General features: G+C 47.9%; 1 protein-coding gene across 6 annotated transcripts in view; it reads right to left on the reverse strand.

Annotated features, from left to right (window-relative positions):
• The window catches only part of LOC121587740 (nephrin), a 116576-nt gene that overhangs the window by 52834 nt on the left and 45667 nt on the right, over window positions 1-18075 (reverse strand). For all 6 annotated transcript variants that reach the window (XM_041904825.1, XM_041904824.1, XM_041904820.1 and 3 more), the window contains one exon: window positions 9786-11353. In XM_041904825.1, the coding sequence (XP_041760759.1) occupies window positions 9786-10215 (430 nt within the window). In that variant the 5' untranslated portion in view covers window positions 10216-11353. The remainder of the gene's footprint in view (window positions 1-9785; window positions 11354-18075) is intronic.

Raw genomic sequence — 18075 nt, forward strand, 5'->3', positions numbered from 1 at the left:
TCTTCTCCCGCGTTGCGATTTCGCGGGCTACGGGGTCGTGATTTTCTTGCACAGCGAAAGCGCACGGAAAGCGAAACCGTCGCGAAGACGGGAGTTTTCTTTGCCCGGCGCATGATTGTTTGTACTTATTTTACCTTTTTTTTCGTTTTTTCTTCCACCCCTTCACAAACATACACCGGTGCGATACGCAGATCCGTAGGCCAAAAGGGTTATGTTCGCCGGGGCACAGTGTCTGTTTTTCGTTTGTGGTTGAGTTTGTTTTTGCTTAGCATGAACACATTTCCCTGCTGGTCGGCGCACGGTTCTCGCTCGTTGCTGGAATTGCTTGATTCGCGTTTATTTTTTTCCCCGTTTTCCCAGCAGCCATCGGTGTGGTTCGCTTTAAGAGGTTGCGACATTTTCATACGCGCTTGCTGTAAGCTGTACCTTCCCGTTCCACGATGTTGCGCTTCGGCACAAACACATACACACACACACACTTATATACAAGCACGCTGCTTTAAAAAACAAACTCCTCAAAGCAGCAAGGATATGGTGTAAACTAAGCTCGGCAAAAACGACCAAGACGAGGCTAAACAAAACGGTCGTGTAATTTTCACAAACAATTTAGTTTATGTGCTAGCGTTTTTCGCCTACCTTTTCTTCCGACCGTGGTTCACGCGCCCGTTCGCGTGAGTGTGTGTGTGTGTGTTTTGATTTTTTATCCTTCCTCTTCTCACGGTCTTTCCACGGTCCATCAACACTGTTGCTGGGTGGGAATAAAGTTCAGCACGTTTCGGTGCTTCCTTGCTACCCCGACTATGCCCGAATGCCCCGAGATGCGTACTAGGCGAGGCTCGTTAGAAGTGATAAAAAATTGCTCAAAAGTTGAAACAAGCGCACGGTGGGTAGCAGAAACGTACTGTTAATGGAGTGTTGCATACGGGGTACTTATGACATCAAGCGTGCGTCTCGGTACGTAGGCATTTTTTTGTTTCTTCTCCTTTCAGCAACCTTGTTGCTAGGATTATCGTCTGCCGACACGTACTACCCCTCTGCACTGAGCCTGGTTTGGCGCTTTGAAAGACGGAAGCGTGGTGAGTGTGTTACCGTGTATACCGGTACCGGCCGGAAACGTATTCACGGCATAGAGAGCCCCACACACACACAAGGGATATGTCTATGTTGATGAGCGTGAGCGGTCGACAGGCTTGGTGTGTATTCTCAAGGATATACACACCACATTGATGCCATCATCCAGTGCGGCCATTACGGAGTGAATAGAACGCACAGCTCTCCCCCGACGCCCCACACGCTCACCAGCTGGCGAATGTAATTGCAACTACCCAGCGTTTCCACGGGTTTCATTGTTCCGAGCTTCGTCAATTCTAGGGACGGCACTACAGGAATCTTCACTGTGCGGCACGTGAACTAGGCAAAACGTAGATAATGTGCTCCTTATGATGAGCCGATGAATGCTGCAAACGCCAAGCCCCGTGACTGGTGACGGCACACAAAAGTTGCAAGAGACTTCTTCACCGACCGGAAACACGGATGACGTCGTGACTGGGGGAAAGGGGCAACGTGCAGAAACAATAGCTACGGGTTTCATTTTGATCATGTTAATAGCACTGAAAAGTTGCTTTTGCCTGGTGCTGTAGTTGACGTAGTACGGCTATTCCTGGAATCTTTTGGTAGCTAACATACGCACGGCCCAAAGACAGCGTCGACGATGATACGTTATAATGAGCGTGCCATGGCAAGATCATCGTACACCATGCAACGGTACAGATGACAAAATGTCACTTTAGCCCCCAGGCGCTGGATGCTGGATGCAAAGCTTTCATATCCTGCACAGGGAAGATGTAATGGTGCTCAGGCGAGGCTTCTTGTGTGGGAGTGTGTGTGTTGAGAAAGCTTTCCTTTAATGCGATAATTCTGTTCGTTAAATCAATTCCAATGCACACTATGAGGTATAATGAAATAACTGTCACGGTTGAATACGGATCCTTTTGAAGACTGCAGCAACTCAGACGCAAGTGGACCGAGCGGACAGTGAACGAACGAATGGCTTGTGTACTATAAACCCAGCTGCTGAGGGAAGCCAAGCGCATGGAATTGGATCCTTTCGGGCAGAAACTCTAATTTGCTCTCTTATCCACACACACACGCACACACAGGCACACGCACGCTGTGCTGAAATAACTGGCTGGATCAATTAAATTAAGAAAATAAACCACATCTCACAAGGGAACCCACTCCCACGTCCAGCACATCAATCGTCTTCTCCGTGTGGACGAGATTTATCGAGCATTTTGGGGTGTTTGCGCTTGGCACGCAGTGGAGAAGCATTTGACCTGGCCCCGGTTCAGTCGGTCGCCATGCCGGTAGGTCACCTTCTATGGACGGAAATCTTTACAGCTAAACTTTCCCAACTTTCGGTTGGGTAAATTTATTTTCTCAAACCTCAATGTGTATATCAACCTCCCTTACCGCTGGTACACTTTCGGAACACAAGCAAATGGCAGGAGTAGAAACAGGAAGAAGAAAAAAACAGACCATACGTGTTCCCATCCCGACGACCACAGTAATTAAAATGCCCTCAATATTTAACTCCATGCAAATGTACATCTGGGTAAATAGTAGTGCCCAGTGTTAGCAAACCAGCAACGTCTGCAATGCTCATCTGGTGTGTACTTTGCCCGGTGCACACGACCAATGCGCTTCAAGCTCTGGAGAATGGTACCTTACAGAAGAAGTGTATTTAATTACTGGCAGTAAGAGTGGGGCTGTTTGGAGATCAAAGTTTTCAGTTTTCGGGCTGGATTGGCTAGTAAAAATACAACCCCCTTTTGGAACCTCTCTGTTTTTGGAAACTTCGAAAAACAGTGGAGATGGGAACATGTTGTTCCATAGAACGTTGGTTGCTTACCGGCGTGTGCTTTATTTTGTTGGCTCACTGCCCGTTTCCGGGTAGGGGGTTTTATTCATTTTCGATTATGAGGCTGAAACCGTTTTGTTTTTGTTTGGAGTAAGCGGCACACTTATCGCATGCGGAAATTGCTAAGCTATGAAGCCTCATATTATAGCTCCGAATGAATGGGTCTCTATTTCAAAGGACATTTTTCCAGTAAAATGCCCTAGTCAAAATAGAATATGGACGCAACGCTCGATAGAACGCTGTTTGATGTCGGATTTGCCCTGTTCTCGTAATCGCCATCTCACTCGGATGCGTATGTTCTTTGTCAGTTGAGCGTTAAATTAGTTTGCATAATGCAGATCATCTTTCGCCTGTGTATGCGAGGAACTTCCAGAAACGGGACCTGGATTTTGTTTTCCTGGTGAGGGATTTCCGCTTTATATTATACTTTCTACGAACCTTCATGTAATACAATACTCTCTACGAATCCTGCAATACAATAAGCTTTTTCTAGCAAGAGGCCAAGATCAGACAAGAATTTTTCGCCCAATTTCATTTCTCCACTGCCTCCGCTCTCCCCAAAACAGCCAGATCGTGACAATTAGGCTAGCTAATGAAAGCTAATGGATTGATGAGCAAATGCTCGGGACATTCAACCTCGTCCAATGTAAAAGTCTGTTCAACCAGTGTGCTATGCCGGACTACCAACACAATGCTCGACAGCGCGCAAGAATTGCTTTGCATAAGTCATGAACTTCGGAACTTACACCGAGCTTAGGTGCCGATGCGACTGACCGCAGCAAGGGAGGGATCTCATAACTAATTTATGCTGCTGTTCCCGTGTGTTAACCTATATCCTTTGGGGTTTGCACTGTGGCTGCTGCTGGTACTGCTGCTGTCCTTGATTGCGACGCTGTATGGGACCTGAAAGTGTATGTGAGTATTTTGTTTGTATGTGAGCTTTTCCCGGCCGGTGTACAGCAATTGTTTTCCATTCAGGGAGCAAATTAATTCCGGAAATAGCCAACTTTTTCAATCGGAAATGCATGATAGACATCGGATCCGCTTTGCCAAGTTATTAACAGCTTCGTTTGGCAAACTGAAATAGTTTTCAGTCACAAACAAGAGCGTTTCAGTTACGAATAGCTTTAGCTGTTTAGTCAGGAATACGACACGGGAAAACTTGTTCACATAACCCTCAAAATATGCAAAAGCAATAATAAGCTTAGTTGAGTGCAAATTATTATGCAAAGTATTATGTTTTTACAGTACAATAACGTTCATGATGTATTCTGCGGAAACATGAAACGAAATGATGCGTCATGTTTGTATTAGCATTCAATTACGAACATTTATTTGCACCCACATTGGTGCACAGATTACAAATTCTGCAAAACATTCAATGGGCAACGCAACTTACATGGCATAACGAGTTTGTTTTGGATCATTATAATGTAACAAAGGAATAGATTTAGTGAAAAGCTTCTTACATAGAGCCATGCAGCTGAACACATGCAGCTGAACACGAAACTGTACAACATGCGGTGCCCGGTTGCTGCGAAGCATATTTTTTATGCAGCGCTCTAAATAAAAGCCAGGATGGAAATTTATGATCCTTTCGGTCCGGGTTGCCAGCACAACCGGAAAAAGGCCAGCATTCAATTGCATTTAGAGCGGGTCTGAAACAAAACATGCATAGATCACAATTGGCAGACCTCTTTCCTCTCCTTAACACTCGTGCTCCCCCCAATGCTTCGTGACATCCGACCGTTCCCACGTCCCATGACTGGTTGCAGTCGTGTGCTGCTAAGCATCACTAAAATATGTGCATTTTGTGCGCTCTGCTCAGCTAACTGGAGGCGTTTCAGTGCATTACGAGCGAGAAAGAATGTGATAGAGATCGTGGGGGGAAATGGAGCGAAGAGAGTGCACCTCCTAACGCTACCACTATTTCATAATAAACTCAGAACACACCGAGACTCACGACAGAGTGTATTGATTTGTGCTGGCAAATATCACTAAGCTTTGCCCCTTGTCTCGCATTCGGTCAAAGCTCGTTACGGTTTACGCAGCCAAGAACGGCTGCCCGGTACGGAGGACGTGAAAGTTGAAAAGATAATGCTGCCACGGCATCCCCGACTCATGCTTGCCTATGGCGTTGTGGGACTATTATCTGCCGCAAATGGAAACCGGATACCGGATGCGCTGGGAGAGCGGGCAGACTAATGCAAACGTTATCCCGGAACCTTCTGGCTTTTGCATAGATTTATGGAGCGAAAGGATTGGCCCGGCCCGAGGACGGACAGACAGCAGCAGCAGCAGCAGCAGCAGTAGTCAGTCAAACATTGAAAGGGCCGTAGATTTTTATGATATTCAAATGAAGTTAGTCGAGCGGCAGTAACTTACGACCTACTTATGGGAGGGCATGCATTTTCCCCACCGGGGATGTCGAGCTGTGTGCTACGTGTTAAAATGGTAGCTAAATTTCGATTGCTGGTCATAAATTTGCGCTGGAGCAGCTCGCTGTCGCAGTGAGTGGCACTAACCGTACATTAAACTGCATCCCAGCATCCGGGAATCGGATATTTTACGGAACCGCTTTGAAGCATGTTCTTGGAATAATTTGGGATGAGCTTTTGTGTAGCAAATGCTGACAGCTTCAGCCTATTGTGTTGTGCTCAATCCCACGACATTGGACTGCAAATTAGACAGCACTTTTTTTTGTTAAAATATGTTAACAATTTGTATCCCACCGTGCGCTACATCCGACCGTTGCAAACATTTGTTTACAAGCATTCTGATCTGCCGGTGAAACTTTTCCAACAGCAACTCATTTCAACCGTGCAAAGCTTTATGGCTGTTCAATGCAATTCAGCCAACAAAAGACGACAGCAGCAACTGGAAAGCATCACTGGCTGCCCGCGCAAGGTACGGAGAAACCAGCCACCGACAAGCGCGTAAATGCACGCGTAAAACACGAACAAAAGAAGCAAGGAAGTTGGTACGGGCTTTGCTACCGAAAACACGATACCCTCGGCCTCTCGCGGAGCGTAATATTATTATGAGGCTTGTGTCATAATTCAGGACAGCAAAAACATAATGCGATATTCATAGTTCATGCCCGGGCGATGAGTTTTCCCAGAAGAGTTCAACCAATGAAAAAATAAAAAAACGCTTCTCCCGATGGTCATGGTTTTGGTAAAGTGTATCAAAACACCAACAATGGCAAAAACCCCTTCCTTCGCGGATGGCGTTCACTGACAGAGCCAAAGAAGAGGTAAAAAACATCAACCAAACCCAACTGCACTAAACAACCAACGAAACCACTCGCCAAACCACCGTGCCCGACCAATATATACGCCAGCAAGTGCAAACACACACACACACTGACACGTACACCGAAACTCGTGGAAAGCACCTCGGCGGAGTGAAAATATAAACTCGCGAGCCTGGACTGGAAGCGGGAGTGGGCCCAGAAGCTACGCCAGCAAAGCGGCAACATTCATTATTTAAGCTGGCTGTTCTGCGGTTTTTCAGGCCGTGAGCCCGGAGCCACCAACGTTCTGTTGCTGCCTTCGAAACGGTGGGGAAACTTTTACTCCTTGCTCTTACCGCATGGCCAGATTGATCAACAAATTTGGCTCCAATTTCTTGCCCACCTTCCAGCCTTGCTGCATGCTCCCGTAAGGTAGGTTGTGAAAATCTATTTATTTTTTTTTGTTGGTGATGCACGATCCATAAGCCGCGGAAAGGCTCCTTCGAGACGAGGGGAGGAAAAGGAAGGAGGCGAGTGATATTATGCAAACCTTCCGTCCTTCCGTCCCTCGGCGCAGCGCTGTGGAAAGGCGGCTGGGCAAGGATAAACTTTTACACCGACACAGTAAGCAACAGCTTCTTGTTGGATGCTGTACGCCGACGCCTTTTCTACGCCCGCTACGACGCGGCAGCCAAACAAGGTGCTCGATTTAAAAGCCCATCGTGCTGGGGCGCGGCCAACCGCCGTACGGTGGAAAGTTTTGACCAAATGCCAAAAAACCAATCACTTTAAATGGGCCAATGTTTATGACGCGCTGGGAGCGCTGTAGAATTCCTGCGGGAGTTCATTTTGGGCTTTGCTTTACGGGCATTAAAAGGAATGAGCTACCGACACATGTGACACTACATAGCTATTGGAGAGAAAAAAAACTTCAATGAGCAGAAACAACGTACCACCAAGAACACTCCGATTTCAGCCGTTTAGCCAGTTGTCCGGCCTTAAACTCAATCCATGGCGGTAACTAGAGCACCAGAAGTGACACGAAACGCTTGGTTCTTCTTCACCGTAATGTCATCACCTACAACTACGAGGGCCAACATCTCCCCGAGATCTGTACGGAGAACCGACAGCATTAAAACCGTTCCCTCACTGCTCCCACTTACACCCCCCGCAGACACTTGCCGCCAGTGTGGCAGATACGGAAAAGTCACGGCAAATTTTTGGCCCCGTTTTTCGCCCCGTTTTGTGTACCCCACTTATGCACGCTATGTTTAACTTTTTGCGTCGGTAATGTTAGTGGGGGGGGGGGGGAAACTGCGCTCGCCAGCGCACTGTTGTTTGCCAGCTGTCCAAGGAATGTTGGAACCGAATGCGCGCAAAAGAAGTCATCAAAAACAAGAGACACGGCACGAGCCCCGGCGGAACAGCATGCGGCACGGGAAAATATTTCAATGTTAAGATTCGCACGCTCCCGGCATATGTGTTGGCATAAATCATAAAGTTTCTGGCTGCTCGCGCACGCAAAAACCACGCCACAATTTAAGCTAGCACCGGGGGTGGGGTTGGAAGAGTGCGCGGGATGGTTGATGTAGCGGCACCTTAGATTTACTGTTTACATCGGAGGTGTGCCCGCCTCTTCCGAGCGGGTTCCGTCACAAAACCGACGCTAAAGTGTGGAAGATCTCTGTGGAAGGGCATCTGCGACCGTTGGAACATGCGTGAGTGAGTGTGTGTGTGTGTGAGTGGAACGATGCGCACACCGGTACACGAAACGAGCACCGAAAACTCATTAAATGGTTGTTGGAAGTTTGGTACAGAAATAGCGCAGCGAAAGATTTATGCCGCGCAGTTTGTGTTGCCCTCCCGATGGGGCTAAAAGGGGCCGCCCGCGTCTAATATATAAACTGGCCAAATCGAAATCAAGATCCTCGTTTGAGTGCGGCTCATGCGTGTGTGTGTGTGCATGTTTTGGAAAAGGAAAATCTACATATTTATGAATCCAACTCGTTTTCCCCTCCCAGCAAGACGTGGGGCTCTTTCCATTGACCGTAACGAGCGAGGTGGAAATATATATAAATAAACTATGCACGATTTTCCTCCCACAGAAAGAGAGCGCGTGTGTGTGCGTGTGTGTGTGTGATTGAAATGGTTAGCAATTTTTGGACATTTCCATACCAGTCACCTGTCACCGGCGCCTGCTAGCCGTTCTGTGTTTGACAGCTGTCACCGCACGGGATAAAAAAGGTTATCAAACACCATTCAGCCGATATCATTTCCGATAGCCTTCAGAAAGCGCTGGCGGAAATGTTCATTATCTCGAGGTTTGGTAGCAAAGAAAAGTTGTCCCAAGTTTTTGTCATGGGTTGCCGCATTGTGTAGCAGTGTGCTTGTTACAAAACATGCTACTCCCTTTTTTAATGGTACAAAATGACACACACACACACAAAAAGCGCTCTGGCAACGGGCATTATTCGATGGCGCACCACATTAGCGTACGATCGGTATAATGCATCGTAATTTTCCGGCTGTTTTTGTGTATGGTGTTTTTTTCTTTTTGTCCCCTTTGACGCCATTTCATGTGCGCCCCATGTACGTACCTGCCATGCACAATTCCAATCATTACCGGAGCAGCAAGTTTTGCAAATCTCATTCACCTCACCAGCGTCTCGAGCCGCATCAACCGGAGCACAAATTGATTCTTGGAAAAGCCAAGCCAGCTTTTCCACCGATCTGGCCCGGGGATGGCGACTGGCGACAAAGTACAACCCAAAAAGCTTCCGATATATATTGCGCAAGAGAAAGCGAGTGAAAGAGAGAGAGAGAGTGGTCCCCGTGGGCGAAGTGCGAAATCAATGGCAGTCAAATCAATCAAATGATGACTGCGCCGTTGGCACATGTCGGAGCACCCGAGTGACAGACGGTGCAGAATTCATTTACTACTCGTCATCTCCTCCTTTATTTTTTGCTTGTCCGTTACATACACTGTGTCTCCCTGCCCCTCCATCAGGGTGGGATGCCTGCACCCAAATGCCAATGTCAATAGCAACGCAAGGCAAGAAATAAAAAGGCAAACAAAAAAGGAAAACCTAATTCCCCCATTTGCAATTGGATATTGTTCCCGTTCTTGTTTTGCGGGCTAGAGGGGGGAGATTTCCAAATTTAATTGAACTCTTGTTGGAATGTCGTCGATACGTTGATCATCAGATTTCAATGTGCGAACCCCGTTCAAGCGCAGATACTACCGCTCTCCCCCCCGTAATGTGTTGCGAGGGACCGGAATAAGGGATCTTTTTTGGCGCATAAGATTTCCCAACATTCAAAGCAAAAGGGGCCAGAAAATGAGGCGGCCCATAAATCCTTCTCGCTCGACTCCTCCTGCCGCACCATCGTCGTTTCGGATGGAAAGTCACTGTGCCCTCCACGAGGCGCAGGGTGATCCCATTTTCCGATCCGATCAAAATACCGATGCCTTTCGATTTCCTTTCCCTCTGCTCGGATGTCATTGAAAGACATTGACATTCCACGAATGCCTGCGAGCACGGCGGCGGCGGCGGCGCATTGCAATCCCGATCGGTCGCACATGTCTGTGCCGGTGGAGTGTGGTAGGGAAAATGGTGCCAAACTACTTACTGTTTTTCTGGAACTGCTCCGTATCGTCACATCCGGTCTTTGTACAAAATCCAGCGCACAGCAGCAGGACGGCGGTCCAAAATAGCTGCGCCGAGATGTGCCGCCCCGGGCAGAGTCGGCCAACGGTGGGATTGCTGCTGGTGCTGCTGGCGCTGCTGCTGCTGCTCGGGCACAGCGGCCACACCGGATCGGGTTGCACCGGTCGCTGCCGGCGACACTGCCACCGTCGACCATCACCGTCGACACTACCACTGGAAGACTCCACGGTCGGTTCAAGCGCGGCCCGATCGGGCCGTAACGTTCTTCGGTAGCTTTTGCATTTGTGATGCTGCTGCTGTAAATCGAGCCGCTTGTGACATCGATACATCTTTAACCGTGATGGATCGGATTTTAACGAGCCGCCCGTTGCATCCCGCTCGGCGTGCGACATTATTATACCTTCGGCCTTCCTTCTTCTAGTAACCTTTCGCTTCGTGTTGCTTCACTGGTTTTGGGGCGGGCAGGAAACTAAGCGGGAGAGTAAAACCTCCCCCGTGGGAGTAGAGTGCGAAGTAAATCACTTAATGCCGAACCCTTGTCACCTTCTCCCTTGGGAAGTCGCGAGAGCGCGCGCCGCGAACGTGACACGCTTTTCTCCAACACTTTGATCTTTCGAAATTTTCCGAACTATTTTTCCACTTTATCGCTCACATCTGCGCGCTGGCGGAGGATTTTTACTGCCCGTTTAGCGGTGTGAAAATTCTACCAGCACCACACCACAGCACCATTTTCACTTACAACACCACACACAAACACACACGCACACATGCACTATTACTAACAAGATTCTTTTATTTACGATCCTTTGCTCCTTCGCACTCTGCTCTGCGTATTGGATCTGCGTTTGATATTATGCACTAATTTAATTTATGTGTACACTAACGAAACTCGTCCCCGTGGGACACACTGCTGCTTCTGGAGCGAATGCATTTTTCACGGAACACCCCATACGTCACTTTGTCGGATGCATCTTCACACACACAAACACACACACTATCGCCCAACGAACGTGGGACCGCCAGCACACCGGCGACGAACGCGGGAACGGTGATCGCGGAACGATGTTGTGAACCATAAAAACGGAACAGCTGCCGGGAACATTTCGGTGCGCGTTTAGAGCTGGGGACGGTCTGAACGGATGCCGACGATCTTACGCACTTTCCTCGGCCCGCGAAAACCGAGGATGGAGTCCCCCTTGCGCTTCTATCAAGCTCACACGCCGCTAATTAAGGTACGGCACGGAACGTGCGCACGAATGTTGGTTCCTGCCCGTTTCGTTGGCTATTAAAACTGTTGCTAATGACGCTGCTCGGTGTAGCACGAAACACACAGCGCGCCGATCTTTTACACTGTTTACTGTTCGCGCAAGCGTTTGGGTAAGATTTCAAATTCTTGGCTCGCTCTAAAGCGTTGTTCTGTAACCGTCGATTGTGGCTTTCCCGCTCACACTGCTTCCGAGTCGAGCCCTGCTGCCCTGGTGAGTCACGCGCACGCCGAAACGATAGTTGAACCGGGCCTGATTCCCACACCTGTACCGAAGGAGAAAAGGGCGAAAAAAGCAAAACGGGTAAATCATTAGTGGAGGGCGGTTAAATTGACGGTTAGATGGTGGCATGGCGATTAGTCACCTATGCGAGCGACGGGTACAACACAACCTTTGATCCTGGTTTTGCGCCCCTCGATAGAATCGGTTGGTTTGAACAGAGGGGTCCAGCAAATGGGTTACAATCACGATTTCGAAAAGCTGTGTCACGCGACACAGGTTAAAAAGGGGTTTGCTGGCACTACAGGAACAAACACCGAAAAACAACAACCTGATTTCCATCGTTAGCTGCCGATCGGTGATGGGGATATAATGCGCCCGCACCGTGCTTACTAACACATTCTGCTGTTCTGCTGTGCTGTTTCGAGTGGGAATGATTGCTTGCTGGAACTAGCATACTAAGTGTTTTTGGGGATGAGGTTTACCCGCTGTGATCTGTTTGTGCCGCTGTTTTAATCGTTTGCTGGATGGAGTGCACGGTTTGTTTGGTTTTTTGGTTTTGTTTTTGTGTGCGCATGGTGCACACGGGCAGATGGGATAGTTCCCACCGTAGGCTCATCAATCATGCACTGCTTGACTGTGCTTTTCGTGCGTGACGGATTGAGTTTTTGTCTCTTTCAGTGGCTTTTTATTAGGTTTATAATCTAGTGATTTTTGCATGACAAGCCAATACAGAATAAACGTTACTTTATCCAGGATTGTAACAGAAGAGGTGATATAACGATCTGATAAAGCCTATCAAACATTGCATGGATTTTAATTCAGATCAAACCTTCCAACAATATTCTGATTGATATGAAATACATATTCTGAATTTGAAAAGCTTTAAATTCAGTTCATCTTTTGCAACAACCATTTGGTGTTGGGTGTGCAAACGCTAAGGCATGACCTGCTTCACAATTTGCGTTGGTGACAAAAGTTTGATCTGAGATTGCTCATCAACATAATTTGATATGCTGTGTTAAATAACCAGTTAACTCCTTTTAGCGCCACAGAACGCACAACGTCGAATACAACAAAACCCAAGCCTACACTCCAAAAACTGCAAAAACATCTTATTGTTTGTGACGCAACAAACTCCTCGGCATTAGTTTTACGCCTAATGCTTCTCCCTTTCAGCCTACAGACGTAAAAAATCGCAAATAAAACGTTGACGCATTGGACAATAAAAACTTCAAATTAAATTTAATTATTTTCTGCAAAACCCCCCACTACAACGTTTTATATTCTTTCCAACGAAAGGGAAGAATCTCATGCACCTTAGCTGACACTCCAGCCGCCCCAGCTGGCTGGACTGATGCGCGGCTAGAGCAGTTGTGGTGCCATTTCGCCACTTCCTCTGCCACGGCCGAGCATTTCAGGCGCGTCCGATGACGAATGATGATGGTCGCATAATTGGTGTAAATTTGATTCATTTAACATTTTGTCCCCGTTTCACTGGCGCCGCTGGATGCGCCTGATCCCATTACGGGCCGGAGCCGTGCGGTGGCGCGGTGTTTGTGGCGTAGTTTTGTGCAACAAAAAATGGGCGATCATAAGCCACCGCCGGGAGCGATGAATTGAGCAGCCCCGAGCAAAGGCACAGAGGAAGAGAACGCAGACGCCTATTCCGTTGACCTAGTTTCCGGGAACGAGCCGAGGGCAAGCGGGTATGATTGAATGGCGCAAGAGGAAAATCATATTTTTGCCAGCTTGTAGCCCGTTGAGCGGTCGGTAGGACCTGCTAGTTCGAGGGGTAGACGAAAGTGGGGCGACGGAAGAAAAGAAAATTTTATCACCGCCTTTTTGACGAGCTGAGGAGCGCATCGAACGAGGCGGAAGCTGTTTGTTTCCCCGGCTTTACGTTCCTGCTTCCGGGAGCAGCCACTCCGGCTGCCTGCAGCGCACCAAATTCCACCCTTTCTTTTTTGTTATTGTCTGTAGCGCTTCCAACACGCGCTCCCATCGAAGACATCCGGGATCGATTCCAATCGGCTTCTTCACAGTCTCACTCAATATCGCATTCCGGGGCCGGGGATCTTATTTTTGCAAAACTTTCCTTGCCCTATCCATGGATTCCTTGTCTTCCCTTTTAACCTTCTATTTTCCCGGAAAAAAAGTCCCCAAAATGGACCGATATCGATTGGAAGACATTCAGCCGGAAATACCAGCTTCCCCGACATGCCAGTTGGCGCTGCTGTTTTTGTTGCGAAGGATAACGATCGGTTTTTGTTCTGAATGTTGATGAGCTTCATTGAGGAAGCCCCATGCTTCGCGCACAAAATGCGGTGACCTTTCCGGGATGTTTTCGCCGCCTTTCGCAAGCAAACACTCCATGCGTCATGCGGCCACGCGCGCCTAAACACCGCCACAGGAAGGAACGTGACATTTTGGAGATCGAAGAAAAGGTGCTACGTCATTACCGTTACGGCGCAGTACGGAGCGGTGGGACAAATGACAGGCCATTACATTACATTGAAATGGCAACATTCAATCGGGCCCGCACGCTCGTTATGCGTTATGAATAAAGCTTTTATGCTAGCAAGCGATTGTAAAGTGTCATCAAAGCGCGCGCCAGTTGGATTTTTTGACAAATTAAATTCCAGTTCAATTTGTTGTCATTTTGACTGACTGGCTACCCAGCTGCCCAGCCGCAATGTGCCGAATTTGGCAAACCATCAGAAATTAGTTCCGTACCCGTCAAACCCGTACCCAGGTCAAGGAACATAATTAAAATTTGCGCTCTCTTTACTGCTGGCGCACCCGAAACGCCGAGCAAACAATACAAGCAATCGGTATCGAAAACTTTTGCCAAAGCAGCAAGAATTCCAATTGCGCAAATGACTTTCTGTTCTTCGGTTCTCGCACGGGTGGAACGGGGACCGGGATTGCAGGTTCGGGCAGATTAATTACAGCGAACCCTTTTTTCGTTTGCAATTTGCCATCGAAAAGCTTGTAATTCATGTTTGTTTGCTTTTTTTTTGGTTTTGCTGGTGCTGAGGTGTTTCTTTACTGCTCTCTCGCTCGCTCGTTCGTTGCTCCCCTGTTCTTGTATTGTTTTGAGAAAACAACCCCCTCCGTTTACTCCTTTCGTTTCTCGTCTCCATTTTCCGTCTATTTGAAAGCAGTGAATTTATTTCATCTCTTATTTCACCTGACTCGACACGAGTCAACACTGATTAGCGGATGCCGGAGGAAACTTTACCTTTTCGAGCAGTAAATAGTCCTGTCAGACGGGAAGGGGATGCCCGTCCGGGGTGCATTTGCTGGTAAGGGAAGGAAATTCTTGGGCAGGTAATTTCTTTGCAAGGTATAGGGAGATTTTTTTTTCTTGTGGAGAAAAGGTTTCAACTTCTGTCTGTTTTCAATCTGATTGGAAAAATTGTAATCAAAGGCTCATTTCCGGTTGATGAAGCTTTTGGAGGTAGGATCTGTTTCCCCCCCATCACAACCCCGTGATTAACAGCGAGAAAGTTAATTTGGCTCGATTCGAGGGTTAGCGCGACTTTTCAACCCATGTTTGGTGTACAAACGATATTGTGGCCTACAAATGTTACTGTTTTTTGTATGCAGAGGATTGGCACTTTCTTTCGGAAGAGAGAGGGAGAGAGAGAGAGAGAGAGAGAGAGAAAGAGAAAGAGAAAGAGAGAGAGAGAGAGAGAGAGAGAGAGAGAGAGAGAGTAGTTACGAGCGGAAAAAGGTAAAGGTATTCGGTACAATGCTCCGTGCCACTGTACGGTGAGTGCGAAAAAGGGTGAATGGCAAGATTTGTTGCTTGGTGTAATTTGTACCGCTGTCTGATTTTAATTGGCATTGATCGTTCTATGTTTTTTTCTTTCATGGTAACGAAACAACGCATTTTTTCCGCGACATTGCCGTCCGTTTTCCCTTAGTTCCTCTTTCCAATGATTTACGTATCATCCTGTTTTCAAATTACGTTGCCTTATATCTCCTACATTCCCATCTGCATACGACATACCTGAATCGGAAATCTATACCAGGTAGCGGAAGCATGCTCTTAATTAGCACACAGCGTTGATCCGATCGTAAACAGTCTGTGACAGGCAACTGAGCGTGGCAAGTGTCGCTAGCGTAATCTCTGGCTCGGCGAGCATATACAACCAAATGCATTGCTTGCCGGCTGCACTGCCAGAGCTCCGGTCCAAATCACAGTACACACACACACACATGTGTACTATGACAGCAACACACCGACGCGTACCGGATCTTTACTTAATGCCGATCCATCGCCACTTGCGAACGTCCACGTTCTAACCCCTCCTATCGAGGCTTATCGTTTCACTTGACATCGAGCGGCCGGGGCCGGGGCCGTTAGCCTTTGAGCCATTTGAAAAGCAATAAGGAAGCACACCGCAAATGTGCATCCATCCGCCCGGGACGCGGATTTTGCATCGCACCATGACAAATGAATGCCGCAGCGGTGCATCATATCGCGCGTCCGACCTGCATTTGCTGCAGATTAAGCCCGGACCGACTCAGCGTGATTTCTTGTGCCGCAGCGGCGAATTATCGAGTCCGGCTATGACTTTGAGTGTGCACCCGCGATGGGAAGGGAAGACAGTGGGAAGTAACTGGGTGCTGATGTAGCGCAAGCGAAAGTAGAAGGAAGTAAAAGATTGACCCGCGGTTAGAGAATCATTCATTCGAACGAAAGTAGGGCAATGCACTTGGGGCAAGATTTATCGCGAGGTGGTTATACAAATTACGCAGATTGTGTCGAACACAACGAAAAGTGAACTGCTAAATTAAATGTTTGGTGGTTTTTGGATTTCGAAACGTTTTGTGATAACTTTTGCATTAGATAGTTTGTTCAAATAAAAAAGTTGTTCATCAGCCAAATTTATGCAAAACACTTCAGCAACTGGATTAATGCCAATCAATTTGTTGTGGCTGTTATACAAGCAATGGCTCTCTTATTTATGTCCTACCAATCTTTTCGCGAGCTACAACTGTCCAGGATTTCGAAATTAATTAACTTGATTTTTTTATTCTTCTACATAGGAATACATAAGCAAGACGCATATTAAAGATCTCTTTAAATTAAGTACAAATTCATACCTAAACGAGTGTCAATTTTCGGTTTGGTAGACCTGCTCACTAAAGACACGTAAACGTGTGTGCATTAGTTCCCCGGCAGGACACATAATTGCATTTAATTTACATTGTTGTTCGTACATTGTTCATAAACATCATAACTACCCGTTGAGCGGTCGACTATTGCCCGTACCATCGCTCACAGCATCACCAAAGCTCTCGCCCCAAAGCTGACAGCCAGGAGAGTAATAATGAAACACCCAACGCTACTGGGTAAAACCACATCAGCTCACAATTGCCCGAACTGCTTTCTGGGAAGCTGAGAGCTTCATGGCTTAATTATTGAACCACCGCGTCTGCACTCCCCAACCGGGCTAGGGATGATTGGCGAGACGTGTGAACAATAATTGCGTTAGTGAGCGAAGACACAAAGCACCGAGCCGCTTGCACATACTGTGCCACTGCAGCGAATGCAATGTCTTGGCCACCAGCGGCTCAGCATACACATAAATTGTGATTAATGTATTTAAGCGGTGCATATGCTGCGCTTCCCTAACGAGCGCCTTACACCCAGTAAGCGCCCGTACGTATATGTGTCAAAACAATATTTTACCAATCATCAGGCTCATCGTTTTCGCGCCCCGGTTTCCGAAAGTAGGCGTCAAGAGCGGCCACAGCGTCAGTGCGGGGTTCGAGGTGCGAAAGTCGAACTGCCCCAAACTGCTTCCCCTTTGGGAGGTGGTCGATCTCCGCTATCAACCGCTTACGAATCAGCCGGATTGAGCACGCTCGCAGTGGAACAATTCAATTGAGTGTCGATGCAACTTGGGAAACGCTTCGCATTGTGCACACCCCGTCGGTCGCTGTCAGCTGTCAACTATTTGCATATCGCACAGTTGCACACAACCAACGGTGGGGTGCCCGTTGTACCGCAAGTGCTGATGATAAATAAAAATTAATTAAACACGCTCATTCACAGCACTGGGACACAGCTTCGGTGGCGGTAGGGGTGGACTGGGACGATGGAGCCTGGATTCATCAGCTGCATCAGCAATCATTTAGCACGCGCCAATCTTTTATTAAGATTGATGCAATCGCGCACCAGCAGCTCGCGCGCGCGATGGTTCGATTGCATAAACCCAGCTTTCGGCTAACGGCTTGGCTTGGTGACATTGACCGCATGCTATCGATCGTGCCCATGATGATTGTGCTGAAGGACATGTCGCTACTTCAGACAACACCCACTCAAGATTACCTACCGCCGCACTGTCGCAGTACGGGCAATTTGGGCGAATAAGTATCAAATAACGCTCGCTGCGGTGACTTGGTCGACAGGCCAATGTCTGGTCCGGTCCATCTACGCGAAACGAGATTACCAGCGCGTGCACAGTGCGGACAAGAACGAAGGCGAGGTACTAAATAATCCTATTTCATTCTGTTTTTTTATGCCGCATTCCCCCTTCATCCATTACCCTTCATCGAGTCCCAACGCACCATAAAACATGTAAGCGCTGGAAGACAATTTTCCGCTAGATCCCGGAGCCGGAGCGAAGCATAGCGCACAGGAAATCCAATCCGCGGGTAATGGATCATCGTGAGAATTGATCAGCGAGCTGCACCCGCCGATGACGTATTCAGCTCCAGCGCACCCCAACAATGATGGTGACCGCGACC

The sequence above is a fragment of the Anopheles merus genome, chromosome 2R, assembly GCF_017562075.2.
Source record: "Anopheles merus strain MAF chromosome 2R, AmerM5.1, whole genome shotgun sequence".
NCBI lineage: Eukaryota > Metazoa > Arthropoda > Insecta > Diptera > Culicidae > Anopheles > Anopheles merus.